This window comes from Mixophyes fleayi, chromosome 2 (assembly GCF_038048845.1).
Source record: "Mixophyes fleayi isolate aMixFle1 chromosome 2, aMixFle1.hap1, whole genome shotgun sequence".
Lineage (NCBI taxonomy): Eukaryota > Metazoa > Chordata > Amphibia > Anura > Limnodynastidae > Mixophyes > Mixophyes fleayi.
Window position 1 is genome coordinate 377,138,128 of NC_134403.1, and position 12,852 is coordinate 377,150,979.

The window sequence follows — 12,852 nt, forward strand, 5'->3', positions numbered from 1 at the left end:
TGTACATACAGTATTTATTGCACATTATTACATTTACATTGCGAGGTGCCTCATTCTCGGGGTGAAGGACGACCTGATGATGGCTGAGGGAGGCGAAACTTAGCAAGCTCTACATCATACTCTACAAAGGTGAAGGGTGTGTAAGAAAAATGCTGCTCGTTCTGGTATTTGGAATTATCAAAGGGCTCTTCAGGAGCAGGGGCAGCAGGGGGCGCTGGAGGCGACACTGAAAGAGAAAAGAAAACTAATAAATGAACAACGCAGAATATGAAGATTGGCACTAGGCTCACAACGCTGTAATGCTATAGACAATACACAGGAGGTTTTATGTGATTTATAGGATAACATTAGTCTGAGGGATTGCTGTCAGCTTCTTTTTTAGCAAGTCATTAACATGGCTGTCCCCAATCACAATAAATGGAAAGATGCAGCAGCAATAATGCCCATACGTCTTATAATCTATAAATATTAAGTTAAAGTAAAACTCTGCGCATACAAAGGACAAGCTTCCTATAAATGCAAAAACAGACTTACTAACATTATTAGAAATACAAGTAGCAGTAAAATACAATGAAAAGAAAACGAGTTACAATTAGATTTGTTGGACTAGGAAACTAAGCGGAGTTTGGTCCTGTCAGTCTCACTGGCAAGAGAACTATAAAAGGAACACGAACGGGTGGATTTATCGAGGAGTATTCACAAGCTCATATATTGTGCTGATGATCCAAGACACAGGATAACGATTACACATCTATTTGAGTTTGTAACATTTCCCTGCTGCAAGTTATCTGCTCTTCAGTCTGAGACAGAACAGGGAGAGAACAGCCCAGTTTATGCTGCAGCTTTCGTACTAGCGGTACCAATTCTTAAGAACACTTTCAATGTCTGCCCACTCTCTGCCCGTTTGTCTTATGCTGAATAGTTTTTGTATTCCATGCGCATTGTTCTGTTAACTGCATCCATGCATTTAGTATTCTGCTTACCTGTACTTATTGTTATTATCTGTCTGTACTTCCAACCTCCTGTATAGTATTGCAGAAGCCCTGTGGCACCTTCTAAAAAAAGATAATCCCTAAAGCTTTATTACAAACATTCAGGTATCAGACGTTGCACAGCAGCTGCAAATTCAGTTCCCACCCATCAGGAGTTTCCATCTTGGATGTCAGACAGGTCTTCTCAGCACCTCCTACATTTATAGTATCATCTCGTATTTCCAACCTTCCTATTATCTGTGCAGTTACTTCCTTCAGGTTTCCACCGATGATTAGTGAGGGAGGAGCACAGCAGGTTCTCTCCTAACTACAGGCTCAGCTGAATCATTAAATGATTCAGTTTGCGGCTGCTCTCTGCAGCAACGTTCCAACAACACCCCCAGCAATACACTATCTGATCAGCGAGTAAGCCCTGAGGACCATGGATCACCTCTAAACCAGGCTGTCTGGGGCTACATCTTTTATTCAGTTATCGATAACCCACTCTTTGCTGTGACACAAGAACTAAATGGAGCTCTGGTGGGATGTTCCATTCCCTGGTCCTTTAGTCTAATGAACTGCAATTCCACAGAACGCTCAGATCAATATGAAATCACTTGTGGATAATAATCTTGATTTCTTCTTGGTTGATGTTCCTGTGGCTGAAATTATGTTATCAACAGTTATAATCTTAAGATGCGGACGAGTTCCTGCTCCCATAAGACCCCCCCTTGTCCTCCTTCAGCTTTGCTGTTTCAGATAACAATAGAACATTATGCCTGAACAAGATGGTGACGTCACTTAAGGTTTTCGTATAAAGTTATTAACTGCAGATGTGAATAGGAACATTAGTTGTTTTGAGTATTAAAGATCACCGACATGTGATGAGCCAAGGTCTACTTTACATAGAACAGACATCGACAGAACCAAACATGTCAGATTTGTGACATCAAAACTTTCTTTTCTTTTAACCTCTCCAGAATAAACATTGCAGTTTTTATATCCTGTTTTCCAGCGTATGTGGCCGATGTTTTATTCGACAGACTGTAGCTTTATAAACCTAAGAAAATATGGGGAGCTTTGTATAATATAAACAACTGGCATGGTAGCATTCCACCACTAAGAGTATATTTGTAGAGGATGTGATGTAACTGCCTCCGGTGAGGTCCAATAGACCACATTTATATAGACCACCACCAATCATCTCATCAACCTTTCATGTTCCACAGCCTAATTCTCTGTCTGCAGCTCATTCTTCCATCTGTATATTGCAGTACTTCTCATATCATCCTCCATCTGACTACTCATCCCCCATCCGGTGGCTCGTCCATCGTACGGTAGTGCGCAATCCCCCATCCGGTGGCTCGTCTATCGTACGGTAGTGCGCAATCCCCCATTCCGGCGGCTCGTCCATCGTACGGTAGTGCGCAATTCCCATTCCGGCGGCTCGTCCATCGTACGGTAGTGTGTCATCCCCAGTCCTACGACTCGTCCATCGTACGGTAGTGTGTCATCCCCAGTCCTACGACTCGTCCAGTGTACGGTAGTGTGTCATCCTCCGTCCTACGACTCGTCCAGCATACAGTAATGTGTCATCCCCCGTCCTACGACTCGTCCAGCGTACGGTAGTGTGTCATCCCCCGTCCTACGACTCGTCCAGCATACAGTAGTGTGTCATCCCCCATCCTACGACTCGTCCAGTGTTCGGTAGTGTGTCATCCCCCGTCCTACGACTCATCCAGCATACGGTAGTGTGTCATCCCCGTCCTACGACTCATCCAGCATACGGTAGTGTGTCATCCCCCGTCCTACGACTCGTCCAGCATACAGTAGTGTGTCATCCCCCGTCCTACGACTCATCCAGCATACGGTAGTGTGTCATCCCCCGTCCTACGACTCATCCAGCATACGGTAGTGTGTCATCCCCGTCCTACGACTCGTCCAGCATACAGTAGTGTGTCATCCCCCATCCTACGACTCGTCCAGCGTACGGTAGTGTGTCATCCCCCGTCCTACGACTCGTCCAGCATACAGTAGTGTGTCATCCCCCGTCCTACGACTCGTCCAGCGTACGGTAGTGTGTCATCCCCCGTCCTACGACTCGTCCAGCATACAGTAGTGTGTCATCCCCCGTCCTACGACTCGTCCAGCATACGGTAGTGTGTCATCCCCCGTCCTACGACTCGTCCAGCGTACGGTAGGGTGTCATCCCCCGTCCTACGACTCATCCATCATACAGAATATCAATATCTGTCCGATGGCTTGTCAGTTGTACTATATTATATCATCCTCTGTCTCCTCCTCCATCTTAAGCACAATGAATGGTTTCAATTGAAATCACTCAAAGCTAAAACTGTAATCTCCTAAAAAAATTCCACTCTCCCAGAAGAGACCTCTGCAGAGCCACAGAAAACACATGCGTGGAGGAATTATACTTCTGGGTGAGGCATTCTTCAACGTCATAACTGAATAAATCAGATTAGTTTCAGAGCCTTTTCAGTGTAAACATATTTAGCGATTCACCTGCAATTCCTTTTGGATTGTGTAATCTATAACTTATTAATTTATGGTAAACCTACACTGCAGAAAGCGTGATGTGTCCTGAGCTGCTCTTCCTGTAAGGGTCATGCAACGTGAGCTGTATCTTGAATATGTTCCATGAGGACACGACAAGTTGGAACGTCATCTCAATGTTACCAAAATGTGGATTATGAAAGCAGCAGCCAGCGGCTCTGGTATATCCACGCGGCTGTGAGGGATCCCTTTACCATTCATGAACTGCTGGGTGCAGACTTTATGACTCCGCTCCTTTCTCCGCTTACTTCTAATCCAAATGTGTTACAGTTATACTATTTGTGAGGTATAGAAATGTGTGACCAGAAGATACAAGATATATCAGGCACTACACGGGGGCTGAGGGGAGAACAGAGGAAAACTGTAATACACAAGTCATAAAGAAAACAGACATGGGTGTGCCAAAAAGAAATCTAGACTGTGAGTCTAAGTGCGGTGCACGAGAAAGCACCAAGTTGGAGGACAAAATGTGAAATTCATGAAGGAGGGATTAAATAATCTATCAGACTATATTTTAATGGGTAGAAATCAGGTGTACAGAGGTGGAGGAATGAATAATACATATGGGGACGGTAGGGAGCAGAAAGGAAGAAGAGGGAACAACTTATTTCTACACAGATCTCTGCTCACATGAAACTGCTGGCTCCTCTTCTATTCCTTTTGGAAGCTCCTCGCATTTTCCAGAGGGAAGAATTTGGGTTCCAGTTGCCTCTATACCATCCGAGGATGAAGGTCCAACTGGAAGAATCTCACCATCTTCTGACCTTTCCCTCTCTTTTCCACCAAGACTCTGGCAACCTACAACGGTCGTCTGTTCCTCTGCAGCTACAGATGGAGCAGTGTCCACCAGGACTTCACTGTTCTCAATTCCACCAAGACTCCGGCAACCTACAACGGTCGTCTGTTCCTCTGCAGCTACAGATGGAGCAGTGTCCACCAGGACTTCACTGTTCTCAATTCCACCAAGACTCTGGCAACCTACAACGGTCATCTGTTCCTCTGCAGCTACAGATGGAGCAGTGTCCACCAGGACTTCACTTTTCTCAATTCCACCAAGACTCTGGCAACCTACAACGGTCATCTGTTCCTCTGCAGCTACAGATGGAGCAGTGTCCACCAGGACTTCACTTTTCTCATTTCCAGCAGACTTTTCTTTTAGGACCTCTGTTCCTTTGTGTTCTTGTGTTAATGGCCTTTCTACATGAGTGGGACTTTGACGATGGTCAGATGCCTGGATAGATGTTCCGTCACTCTCTCTTTTCTTGTTGTGCGCAGGAGCAGCATCTTCCTCCTCCTCTTCACTCTCGGAATCAGAGCTGGAACTTGAGGAATCATCTTCCTGCTGAGGTTCTTTGTCTGCTCTTTGTATTTCCTGCTGTGACACCTCATGTCCTATCTGCACATCTCCCTCTGACTGTCCGCTCACACTTCCCGCATCTGGCACTGGTGCATGGACAGTTGTAAGTGGTTCAGGATGAGACCGATTTCTATTCTCACCTGATGCCGTGTCCTGGAAATTAGAGAATTTCACGGGGAAAGACACCAATGTTTTACTGATTCCTGTGTGAGATGATCGCTTACCTAGGAGAAACACAGACAGCCAGTGTCACACCATACCCACCGGATAGTAAGGTGCATTACACTGGCAAAACAGGTAATGTTTAACACCCGAAAGCAGAGAGAGGAATCATTACAGCTAACACAACCTTCAGCATAGGCATAAAGAGGTAATGTTAGAGGCTTTGACAAAAAGAAGTGTAAGTCCGCATGCGACAGAGAAACAGAGTTAGAGAGCTGAGAGCAACTGCTGTGATTACTACACAGCCACTAGGGGTCAGTGAGACAGAGAAACAGTGCTACAGAGAGCAGGTACTATGATTACAATGTACAGCCACTAGGGGTCAGTCAGTGTGAAAAAATTACAGAGTGTGAGAGCATCTGCTGTGATTACTACACACAGCCACTAGGGGTCAGTGAGACAGAGAAACAGTGCTACAGAGAGCAGGTGCTATATTTACAATATACAGTCACTAGGGGACAGTCAGTGAGAGAGAAACGGTGTACCAAATTGCATTTGCTGCGATTCCTACACACAGCCACTAGGGGACAGTCAGATACCAGATACTCAGGAACTTTGCAGTAGGTCCTCTTCCCAGGGCGGGGTCTATTTTTGGGCTTTCGGCTGTATTATTTCTGCATCTTTGTTAGCGAGAGGTTTTTATTCTCTTTTGGGGCAGATGGCAATCTAACGTTAGCCGTCATTATGACATTTATGTTGGGTGGGCTAATAAAGGAGAAGTAGGGTGACAGATTGCTCCAGGCTTGCAGCCTACAGGGGCAGATTTCTCTCTCACCTCCATTCTTGGCCCGGACTGGTGTTACATTGATCCTCGGTAGAAGGAAAGCCTGCAGGACAAAGTGACATTATCAATAACTCAATGCCATTGTTCCTATAACCTGCCCCAACAATCTGTCACTTATCTTATTAGCTCAACATTTACACTCAAAAAAAGCACCGTGCAAAGAGAATATATAAGTCTTCCTAAAGAGAGGAAACACACATGATCTGTGTGTGGAAATGGAAAGGACAATTACTAATAAAAAGAAATAAAGCAGGCCTACTACCTAGAAAGTGTCGTATGTATGTATAAAATTATATATATATATATATATATATATATATATATATATATATATATATATATATATATATATATATAATACACACATACATATACACTAAAAGACGGGTTTGAAAAAGTGGAGATGTTGCCTATAGCAACCAATCAGATTCTAGCTGTCATTTTGTAGAATGTACTAAATAAATAACTGGAATCTGATTGGTTGCTATAGGCAACATCTCCACTATTCAAACCCACAGTAAGTTTAGTAAATGCACCCCTTGGTCTCCAATTTTATGGGTAACACCCCAGAATAACTCGCCCATACTGCATAAAAACAGACTTTCCACTGTTTCCACTTTAGTGGCTCACTCCACCCTGTCACTAATTATACAAACTCTAGCCAACACTGACAGCCCACCCCCCCTCCTATACCTAATCCATAGCGGTGAAATATTAAAAGAGAGAGAAAATTGTGAAAATAGAAAGAAAATGGTGTGTAAAATAATCAGCCCCTGCGTGAAGCCAGTAGGTGGGATCCTTAGTAAATTAAGTCAATTCTGTCACCGTATAATTGCTTATTACTGACGTTTCCATCAACGAGTAAAACGTACGTCGGGTAATTGATGTTATGTATATATATGATATATGTATATAAGTAGAACCACTACTGCGCTCCAGCGATTGTTTGACATATGGAATGCACCAGATTAGATAGACTCCATTAGGTTCTAGACTAATATTGTTAGTTGTCCTTTTATAGATATGCATAAGGGGGTAGGTAGGTGTCCCCAGGGCTGGTATTCCTTTAGGTATAACTAGGTATATGATGCTTGAAGCTTCTATAATAGGTGATGGTCATTTTTGGAAATTGTACTGGTTGCAACAATATAGATAAATAAGGGAATGAGAAGTTTCTATATCCCTTATATCCTGTATATATGCTGGGGGACAGAGACCCCCATACAGTATATATATCATCACTGCTCCCTTTATGGGGGGGGACAGAAACCCCCATACAGTATATAGATCATCACTGCTCCCTCTATGGGGGACGACGACAGAGACCCCCACACAGTATATATATCATCACTGCTCGCTCTATGGGGGGGGGGGGACGACAGAGACCCCCACACAGTATATATATCATCACTGCTCCCTTTATGGGGGGGGACAGAGACCCCCATACAGTATATAGATCATCACTGCTCCCTCTATGGGGGGGGGACGGGGGACAGAGACCCCCATACAGTATATAGATCATCACTGCTCCCTTTATGGGGGGGGACAGAGACCCCCATACAGTATATAGATCATCACTGCTCCCTCTATGGGGGACGACGACAGAGACCCCCACACAGTATATATATCATCACTGCTCGCTCTATGGGGGGACACAGAGACCCCCATACAGTATATAGATCATCACTGTTCCCTCTATGGGGGGGGGACAACAGAGACCCTCATACAGTGTGTATATGTATATGTATGTATATATATATATATATATATATATATATATATGTATGTATAAAATCACTGCTCCCTCTATGGGGGGGGGACAGAGACCCCCATACAGTATATAGATCACCACTGCTCTCTCTATGGGGGGACGACAGACCCTCCCCCATCTTACCTCCAGCCGCAGCCTCCTCACAGCTCTCAGCGTAGGAGCCGCCATTTTGACCCTGAGCTATACAGTGGTCACGTGACACATGAACACTAGAGAGCGATCAGCGACACTAGCTCGGCGGCCATCTTGTCAGAGAGCAACCTGCGGACTGTGTATTACCTCTAGTGTCAGTGCGTCATAAGGACGAGACACTCAGCACATGGTCAGTATGGCTCTATCTGTGTGTATATATATATATGTATATATATATATATATATATATATATATATATATATATATATATATATATATATATAATATATAATATATATATATATACATATACATACACATACCTCTATATATCTGTTATTTATACTGTCCCTCATATTATGTATACTGTCACTGTTAAATGTTATATATACTGTCCCTACTTTCTGTCACTCTCATATTATGTGTATCATCACTGTTATCGTATGTTATATATATACTGTCCCTCATATTATGTGTACTATCACTGTTATCATATATACTATCCCTATAATACGGCCTCTGTCTGTATATACTGTATAATGGTCCCCTCTATAGACGTATATCCCTGTCTTTATGTCCCTGTATAGATCAGTGCTGGGATCTGTGTTCATACAGCTATATACGATGCTGCGACTGAGAGCCAGGAACCTGTGTATCATTGTGGGGAGCCGCCTGCTGGGGGGCAGAACCGGGTATATTGTGTAACGTGTCATTATCATCATATGTGTCAGGCTCAATTCTCAATAACTCTGTGCTGGGGGCACTCTCCTCCTATTCGCTGCATGTTGGGGGGCGCTCTCCTCCTATTCGCTGCATGTTGGGGGGCGCTCTCCTCCTATTCGCTGCATGTCACTTTATGTGCTAGGGAGAGGGGATTCTACTGTTTCTGTATGTGCTGGGGGGAGTCTACTGTCTCTGTATGTGCTGGGGGGGGGGTTTTACTGTCTCTGTATGTGGTGGGGGGAGTCTACTGTCTATGTGCTGGGGGGGTTCTACTGTCTATGTGCTGGGGGGTTCTACTGTCTGTATGTGCTGGGGGGGTTCTACTGTCTCTGTATGTGCTGGGGGGTTCTACTGTCTCTGTATGTGCTGGGGGTTCTACTGTCTCTGTATGTGGTGGGGGGGTTCTACTGTCTCTGTATGTGGTGGGGGGGTTCTACTGTCTCTGTATGTGCTGGGGGGGTTCTACTGTCTCTGTATGTGCTGGGGGGGTTCTACTGTCTCTGTATGTGCTGGGGGGGTTCTACTGTCTCTGTATGTGCTGGGGGGTTTCTACTGTCTCTGTATGTGGTGGGGGGAGTCTACTGTCTATGTGCTGGGGGGGTTCTACTGTCTATGTGCTGGGGGGGTTCTACTGTCTATGTGCTGGGGGGGTTCTACTGTCTCTGTATGTGCTGGGGGGTTCTACTGTCTCTGTATGTGCTGGGGGGTTCTACTGTCTCTGTATGTGCTGGGGGGTTCTACTGTCTCTGTATGTGGTGGGGGGGTTCTACTGTCTCTGTATGTGCTGGGGGGGTACTACTGTCTCTGTATGTGGTGGGGGGAGTCTACTGTCTCTATGTGCTGGGGGGTTCTACTGTCTCTGTATGTGGTGGGGGGGTTCTACTGTCTCTGTATGTGGTGGGGGGGTTCTACTGTCTCTGTATGTGGTGGGGGGGGTTCTACTGTCTCTGTATGTGGTGGGGGGTTCTACTGTCTCTGTATGTGGTGGGGGGGTTCTACTGTCTCTGTATGTGGTGGGGGGTTCTACTGTCTCTGTATGTGGTGGGGGGGTTCTACTGTCTCTGTATGTGGTGGGGGGGTTCTACTGTCTCTGTATGTGCTGGGGGGGGTTCTACTGTCTCTGTATGTGTTGGGGGGAGTCTATCTCTGTATGTGCTGGGGGGAGTCTACTGTTTATGTATGTGCTGGGGGGTTCTACTGTCTATGTGTTGGGGGGAGTCTACTATCTCTGTATGTGCTGGGGGAGTCTACTGTTTATGTATGTGCTGGGGGGTTCTACCGTCTCTGTATGTGTTAGGGGGAGTCTACTGTCTCTGTATGTGCTGGGGGGAGTCTACTGTCTCTGTATGTGCTGGGGGGAGTCTACTGTCTCTGTATGTGCTGGGGAAGTCTACTGTCTCTGTATGTGGTGGGGGGGTTCTACTGTCTCTGTATGTGGTGGGGGGGTTCTACTGTCTCTGTATGTGGTGGGGGGTTCTACTGTCTCTGTATGTGGTGGGGGGGTTCTACTGTCTCTGTATGTGGTGGGGGGTTCTACTGTCTCTGTATGTGGTGGGGGGGTTCTACTGTCTCTGTATGTGGTGGGGGGGTTCTACTGTCTCTGTATGTGCTGGGGGGGGTTCTACTGTCTCTGTATGTGTTGGGGGGAGTCTATCTCTGTATGTGCTGGGGGGAGTCTACTGTTTATGTATGTGCTGGGGGGTTCTACTGTCTATGTGTTGGGGGGAGTCTACTATCTCTGTATGTGCTGGGGGAGTCTACTGTTTATGTATGTGCTGGGGGGTTCTACCGTCTCTGTATGTGTTAGGGGGAGTCTACTGTCTCTGTATGTGCTGGGGGGAGTCTACTGTCTCTGTATGTGCTGGGGGGAGTCTACTGTCTCTGTATGTGCTGGGGAAGTCTACTGTCTCTGTATGTGCTGGGGGGAGTCTACTGTCTCTGTATGTGCTGGGGGGGGTTCTACTGTCTCTGTATGTGCTGGGGGGGTTCTACTGTCTCTGTATGTACTGGGGGGGTTCTACTGTCTCTGTATGTGCTGGGGGGGTTCTACTGTCTCTGTATGTGCTGGGGGGGTTCTACTGTCTCTGTATGTGCTGGGGGGGTTCTACTGTCTCTGTATGTGCTGGGGGGGTTCTACTGTCTCTGTATGTGCTGGGGGGGTTCTACTGTCTCTGTATGTGCTGGGGGGGTTCTACTGTCTCTGTATGTGTTGGGGGGAGTCTATCTCTGTATGTGCTGGGGGGAGTCTACTGTTTATGTATGTGCTGGGGGGTTCTACTGTCTATGTGTTGGGGGGAGTCTACTATCTCTGTATGTGCTGGGGGGAGTCTACTGTTTATGTATGTGCTGGGGGGTTCTACCGTCTCTGTATGTGTTAGGGGGAGTCTACTGTCTCTGTATGTGCTGGGGGTAGTCTACTGTCTCTGTATGTGCTGGGGGTAGTCTACTGTCTCTGTATGTGCTGGGGGGAGTCTACTGTCTCTGTATGTGCTGGGGAAGTCTACTGTCTCTGTATGTGCTGGGGGGAGTCTACTGTCTCTGTATGTGCTGGGGGGGGTTCTACTGTCTCTGTATGTGCTGGGGGGGGGGTTCTACTGTCTCTGTATGTGCTGGGGGGGTTCTACTGTCTCTGTATGTGCTGGGGGGGTTCTACTGTCTCTGTATGTGCTGGGGGGGTTCTACTGTCTCTGTATGTGCTGGGGGGGTTCTACTGTCTCTGTATGTGGTGGGGGGGTTCTACTGTCTCTGTATGTGCTGGGGGGGTTCTACTGTCTCTGTATGTGCTGGGGGGGTTCTACTGTCTCTGTATGTGCTGGGGGGGTTCTACTGTCTCTGTATGTGCTGGGGGGGTTCTACTGTCTCTGTATGTGCTGGGGGGGTTCTACTGTCTCTGTATGTGCTGGGGGGGTTCTACTGTCTCTGTATGTGCTGGGGGGAGTCTACTATCTCTGTATGTGCTGGGGGGAGTCTACTGTTTATGTATGTGCTGGGGGGTTCTACTGTCTCTGTATGTGCTGGGGGGAGTCTACTGTCTCTGTATGTGCTGGGGGGAGTCTACTGTCTCTGTATGTGCTGGGGGGAGTCTACTGTCTCTGTATGTGCTGGGGGGAGTCTACTGTCTCTGTATGTGCTGGGGGGAGTCTACTGTCTCTGTATGTGCTTGGGGGAGTCTACTGTCTCTGTATGTGGTGGGGGGAGTCTACTGTCTCTATGTGCTGGGGGGTTCTACTGTCTCTGTATGTGGTGGGGGGGTTCTACTGTCTCTGTATGTGGTGGGGGGGTTCTACTGTCTCTGTATGTGGTGGGGGGTTCTACTGTCTCTGTATGTGGTGGGGGGGTTCTACTGTCTCTGTATGTGGTGGGGGGTTCTACTGTCTCTGTATGTGGTGGGGGGGTTCTACTGTCTCTGTATGTGGTGGGGGGGTTCTACTGTCTCTGTATGTGCTGGGGGGGGTTCTACTGTCTCTGTATGTGTTGGGGGGAGTCTATCTCTGTATGTGCTGGGGGGAGTCTACTGTTTATGTATGTGCTGGGGGGTTCTACTGTCTATGTGTTGGGGGGAGTCTACTATCTCTGTATGTGCTGGGGGAGTCTACTGTTTATGTATGTGCTGGGGGGTTCTACCGTCTCTGTATGTGTTAGGGGGAGTCTACTGTCTCTGTATGTGCTGGGGGGAGTCTACTGTCTCTGTATGTGCTGGGGGGAGTCTACTGTCTCTGTATGTGCTGGGGAAGTCTACTGTCTCTGTATGTGCTGGGGGGAGTCTACTGTCTCTGTATGTGCTGGGGGGGGTTCTACTGTCTCTGTATGTGCTGGGGGGGTTCTACTGTCTCTGTATGTACTGGGGGGGTTCTACTGTCTCTGTATGTGCTGGGGGGGTTCTACTGTCTCTGTATGTGCTGGGGGGGTTCTACTGTCTCTGTATGTGCTGGGGGGGTTCTACTGTCTCTGTATGTGCTGGGGGGGTTCTACTGTCTCTGTATGTGCTGGGGGGGTTCTACTGTCTCTGTATGTGCTGGGGGGGTTCTACTGTCTCTGTATGTGTTGGGGGGAGTCTATCTCTGTATGTGCTGGGGGGAGTCTACTGTTTATGTATGTGCTGGGGGGTTCTACTGTCTATGTGTTGGGGGGAGTCTACTATCTCTGTATGTGCTGGGGGGAGTCTACTGTTTATGTATGTGCTGGGGGGTTCTACCGTCTCTGTATGTGTTAGGGGGAGTCTACTGTCTCTGTATGTGCTGGGGGTAGTCTACTGTCTCTGTATGTGCTGGGGGTAGTCTACTGTCTCTGTATGTGCTGGGGGGAGTCTACTGTCTC

At 47.1% G+C, this 12,852-nt stretch overlaps 2 protein-coding genes across 3 annotated transcripts in view; one reads left to right on the forward strand and one right to left on the reverse strand.

The window, feature by feature from the left end:
- NDUFV3 (NADH:ubiquinone oxidoreductase subunit V3) lies at positions 1–7,932 on the reverse strand. Its single transcript, XM_075197573.1, has 4 exons — positions 7,803–7,932; positions 5,900–5,951; positions 4,176–5,126; positions 1–226 (listed from the first exon to the last, which is right to left on the reverse strand). Exons 1-4 carry the CDS (start codon positions 7,845–7,847, stop codon positions 51–53), a joined length of 1,224 nt encoding a protein of 407 aa, XP_075053674.1. The 5' UTR covers positions 7,848–7,932; the 3' UTR covers positions 1–50.
- Positions 7,913–12,852, forward strand: part of WDR4 (WDR4 tRNA N7-guanosine methyltransferase non-catalytic subunit) — a 20,930-nt gene continuing 15,990 nt past the window's right edge. For both annotated transcript variants that reach the window (XM_075197574.1, XM_075197575.1), the window contains exons 1-2: positions 7,913–8,001; positions 8,400–8,504. In XM_075197574.1, coding sequence (XP_075053675.1) covers positions 8,437–8,504 — 68 coding nt within the window. In that variant the 5' untranslated portion in view covers positions 7,913–8,001; positions 8,400–8,436. The remainder of the gene's footprint in view (positions 8,002–8,399; positions 8,505–12,852) is intronic.